At 38.8% G+C, this 4873-nt stretch overlaps 2 protein-coding genes across 6 annotated transcripts in view; both read right to left on the reverse strand.

Moving 5' to 3' along the window:
- On the reverse strand, positions 2120–4192 carry LOC110268563. Of its 5 annotated transcripts, none has more exons than XM_021115001.1 (5): positions 3512–4192; positions 3275–3375; positions 3056–3175; positions 2369–2399; positions 2120–2284 (listed from the first exon to the last, which is right to left on the reverse strand). In XM_021115001.1, exons 1-5 carry the CDS (start codon positions 3570–3572, stop codon positions 2268–2270), a joined length of 330 nt encoding a protein of 109 aa, XP_020970660.1. In that variant the 5' UTR covers positions 3573–4192; the 3' UTR covers positions 2120–2267. The 5 variants fall into 5 exon arrangements, with proteins under 5 accessions (XP_020970660.1, XP_020970659.1, XP_020970657.1 ...); XM_021115000.1 differs by having other exon boundaries at positions 2369–2405; XM_021114998.1 differs by having other exon boundaries at positions 2120–2405; positions 3056–3172.
- The window catches only part of LOC107623076 (F-box/LRR-repeat protein 15), a gene marked incomplete in the record, with an annotated part of 5732 nt that continues 5205 nt past the window's right edge, over positions 4347–4873 (reverse strand). Inside the window, 2 exon segments of the mRNA XM_016325218.2 lie at positions 4347–4698; positions 4825–4873. Of these exon segments, the coding sequence (XP_016180704.1) occupies positions 4621–4698; positions 4825–4873 (127 nt within the window).

Here is a 4873-nt window from a genome sequence, read left to right on the forward strand (position 1 = left end):
CTTATGAAGTAAATTTAAAAGAGTGGAAAGAGTTTACCATGGTGGGGTGTCTCCCACCTAGCACTTTTAGTTTAAGTCCTTAAGTTGGACATTTTGAGAAGCTTATTGTCATGGTGGCTTATGTTTGTACTCATCCTTGAATCTCCAAGGATCCTTGCTTCTCAATTGGTTGACAGAATTTCCAACCATATTCATCAAGCTCGGGCACAGTTCCACCCAAGATATGAGTCCCCATAGTTGGTCTTCACATAGCGAACCGGGATCCCATATCTTGTCTTCACACCCATCCGTTAGTTGAGTTTCATGGCTTTGTCGGATGAGCGGTTGACATAAAGGTGATTGACACATAGAATTCTCTTTACTCCACCAATGCTTCCTCCTAGATCCGTATAAGGTAATCCTTGTCCCAACATCATCCCTATACCTTGAGGCCTTGGCCTTGATAAGCTTAACACCTATTTTCCAACCACTACACAACTCGTTTTTACTTTTAATTCCACAAAGAGTTCTAAGTTGACCCTCATTTTCAAGCAAACCATATTCAAGTGAGAGATTAAAGCTCAGGGATAGAGATTTTACCCACTTAAATGTTGTGTTGGATGGTAATTTGGGGAGAGAGGCTTCCCCACACTTAGACCATGCAAGGTCCACTTTCTTGTGCTCCTCTTTAGTTGTTTCCACCTCTTTACAATTCTCTTCACTTTCAACCTCATCCTCTTTCTTACGTGGCTTGGTGTTATCTTCAAGAACTTCATCTTGTTTAATGAGAGGCGATTCAATTTTGGATAGAAATTCATTGATGAACGAGGTCATCTCTTGATCAACCTCTTCATATTCGTCAATTTCAATATACACTATGCCCTTCTCATCTTCCTTGGGAGGTTGTGCACACTCTTCTATAATTTCAACTCCATGTCCAACGGGTGAAGATTCCATTGTAGAGATCAACTCATCTATGATTGAATCCATTTCTTGATAAACCTCTTCCAAGTCTCCAACGATGATATGTCTTGGAGATTGCGTGTATTGAGGTGGTTCTTGGTAGTGATCTTGATAGGGTGGTGGTTCTAAGGGCTCTTGCTCATAATGGTCATAAGAATATGATAGGGGTGGTTGGTTATATGAGGGGTAGGGATCATAGGGAGGTGCTTAGTATGGGAAGGCTTGTGAGAATGGTTGAGGTTCATGTTGAGGGTGAGAGTCATAGGCATATGGTGGCGGTGCTTGGAAGTCACAAGGTGATTCACCATAGCCATTGGATTGGTATGCATCATAGAATGGCTCTTCTTCATAGTGCCTTGGTGGAGGTTGTTGCCATGAGGATTGATCATATGCATATGGCTCCTCCCACCTTTGTTCATCCCATTCTTGATACACATCTTCATTATAGTCCTCATTTCCTACAACATGTTGATAACCAAACTCATAGCCAAGGTGAGAATTCATGATAGCAAGAAGAAAATGAAAACAAAATCAAATAAGAAGCAAGAAAATTAAATCCTAAAACTAGCAAGAGCTAACGAAAGCAAACATATTCACACTATTCACATATATACAATAACCAATAACATAACACCATTGCAATTCTCCCCGGCAACGGCGCCATTTTGATGAATAGATTTTTGACGGTTTAGAATTTCACTAATAAAATCTCGTTGTAAAGTATAGTTTCTAAACTAAAAGTGATTAGTGGTTGGGAATGATGGTTAGTCAAAAAGTGATGATGATCCTCCTTCCCCCTAATCCTTCATCCTTTTATTCCTTTCCCTTAGCAATTTGGCGCCAAAAATGGGTTCAGAAACCCTCTCAAATCGCCAGGCACGTGTTGCATTAGTGAGGTCATGTGCCCTCATCGACGCGTGCGCACACGGTACGCGTGCGCGTCCCTGGCTAATTCTGCGATGTGCGCGCGAGCACCTTGTGCGCGCGCGCGTGCATGGCTGACTTTGCTTCTTTGACTTTTTATGCTTCTCTCCACTTGTATGCTTCCTTCCTTGCTTCCTTTGATCCATGCCTAGCCTATTTCAATCCTGGAATTACTAGCAAACACATCAAGGCATCTTATGGAATCAAAGAAGAACTAGAATTCATCAAAATAAGGCTTAAAAAGCATGTTTTTACACTTAAGCACAAATATGGGAGAGATAACAAAATCATGCTAATTCCTAGGCTAAATGTGACAAAAGGTTATCAAAATACTCTAAATTCAATGCAAAACAAACCGTCAAATTGGGGTTTGTCAGTCCCCATTTTTTCTTACCTATTTGTCATTTGCATGGATAAACTGTCACAGTACATAGAGCAAGAGGTGAATCATGGACATTGGATCCCTTTCACGGTGGGAAGAGAGAAAATGGAAATTTCTCACCTAATGTTCGCAGACGATCTGCTGTTGTTTGCTGATGCTTCAACACACCAAATGGAGGCAATCAACAGAGTAATGAAAAATTTCTACAAAACTACTGGTTTGAAGATCAATTCGACAAAATCATCAATAGTTTTCTCTAAAAACACTCCAGCACAAATCAAGCAAAGCATCAAGGAAAAAATAGAATTCAAGGAGAATCAAGCTCTTGGAAGATACCTGGGAGCTATGATTAACAACAACAAGGTGGGAAAGAAAAATTACAAAGCAGTTCTAGAAAGGGTTCAAGGAAAGCTAAAAGGGTGGAAATCAAAATGCCTATCACTAGCGGGCAGAATAACATTGGGACAATCAGCAATAAGCCCAAGTGTTAATTTTGAAATGCAACATGAGAGAATACCAAGGAGTATTTGTAATGAAATAGAAAGAATACAGAGAGGCTTTATATGGAGAGATGAGGACCGGAGGAGAAAATGGCATGCTATCAACTGGAAAACTATGTGCACACCTAAACATGAGGGAGGATTGGGATTTAGGAAACTGAGTTTGATGAATGATGCTTTTTTAATGAAAATCATTTGGCAATTACAGGAGAACCCTAACTCGCTCTGGGAAAAAGTGCTAATCCAAAAATATTGCAATGGAGACAGCAACATAAACAATCCTACTGCTAAGAAAGTAGATTCAAACCTGTGGAAGGAAATTGTGAAAATTTGGCCAACATTTCAGAAGCACACAATGAAATTCGTTGGAGATGGGACAACAACTAGATTCTGGACTAAGAGATGGGTGAACAACGAGGGCTCCCTTCTTAACATAGCAACAATGAACATAACAAACATAGAGAGCACTGTCAGTGAATGGATAAATAGAGATGAAAATTGGAACAAAGATAGTTTAAAAAATTACCTCCCAGAGGAAACAACAATGAAGATTTTGGCGCTTCCCCCCAAACAAGAAAAATGGCGCGGAAAGAATTCGATGGATGCACTCGGATGATGGGGATTTCTCTGTCGCCAGCACGTACAAAGCATTAGCAAATTGGACCAAACCCACAACCACAATCTGGAGTAAAATCTGGAAGTTGCAAGGACCGCAGAAAGCGAAGATCTTTATTTGGAAAGCAAAGCACAACCGAATACTCACCAATCACAAAAAGGTAAGGATGTTTGCAAGTAGAAGAGATTGTCAACTGTGTCAAAACCATCAAGAAGACCTTCTTCACGCTCTGAGAGACTGCCCCAAAGTCTCCAGTACTTGGGCGCAGCTCATTCGGCCAAGTGCATTTTCTTCCAAGCAAATAGAAAAGAATGGATGGATATGAACATACAACAACAATTAGGACATGACCAGAGTCAAAATTGGATGGATATATTCATTATAGCATGCTGGAAGATGTGAAATTGGAGAAATAAGGAAATTCATAAGCAAAATTATAATAGGCCACAAAATACTCAAGTTGAAGTGATGAAGAAAGTGGCAGAAGTCAAGGAAGCAATCTTATAAACCACCCAAATGCTTTGATTAAAGACATCAATCAATAGCTCAAGGAATCTTATAAACCACCCAAATGCTTTGATTAGGGACATCAGTAAGTGAAAAAAGAGGAATTGACAAATTAGTTTTGTGAATATTTATAGAGAAGGCAATAGATGTGCAGCTTGCCTAGTGAAATACCTCTCCTAGAGAGGTTCTTAGATTATTAGTAGAAGATGAACAAAAGACATCTCTGCCTCATTTAATTTCAGTGTAATTTTTTTTTTTTTGGGCTCTGCCCCGTCTTAATACCCAAAAAAAAAGTTTTCATAAATGAATGTCTCAGGTATTCTCATTCATTACTCAATTTTCACACCGACTGATAACAGAATTTCATAATTTTCATAACTAACCAAACTAAGCAAACATAGTTGATACTGTATTTAAAGTCAGGATTTTGGTTCTCAAGTCTAGTAACCATGGATTGAACATAATTTGCTCCGAGAATCAAGAACGCTGACGAATATAATTAGAATTTCCCTTAAAAGTACATAAGAGTATACTTAGAAAATCAACTTTTTCAGTCAACAAAATAATACAACTAACGCACGCACTTAGAAACTAAAGCACCCGTGTGGTTACCCGATTTCAAGATGGCAAACAAAACAACAATGACAGTTACACCATTTACAATACAGGAGGAATAATCACTTTTATTACCAAGCCTTCATTCCAAGTAAATATGCACTTGGAAATTTCGATATCTTTGATGGAGTTCATTAATTTGACAAGTTGCTGAATATCCGCTTCAAACTAGAACATGATGTACGGAATCTCGCGACACTTGTTGAGCTTATCTGTGGAGAACCATAAAGCACAATAAATAGCTTAAGAACACGAACAAGATCTGAAAAATGATAAATAATCAAACAGCATTCTATCATCGTACGAAAATTTAATTTGCTGAATAAGTTCACTCTCACCTTTTGACAAAAGCGAACATCAAGAGTCTCCAGCATATTGCATTTTGAT

This window comes from Arachis ipaensis, chromosome B10, assembly GCF_000816755.2.
Source record: "Arachis ipaensis cultivar K30076 chromosome B10, Araip1.1, whole genome shotgun sequence".
Classification (NCBI taxonomy): domain Eukaryota; kingdom Viridiplantae; phylum Streptophyta; class Magnoliopsida; order Fabales; family Fabaceae; genus Arachis; species Arachis ipaensis.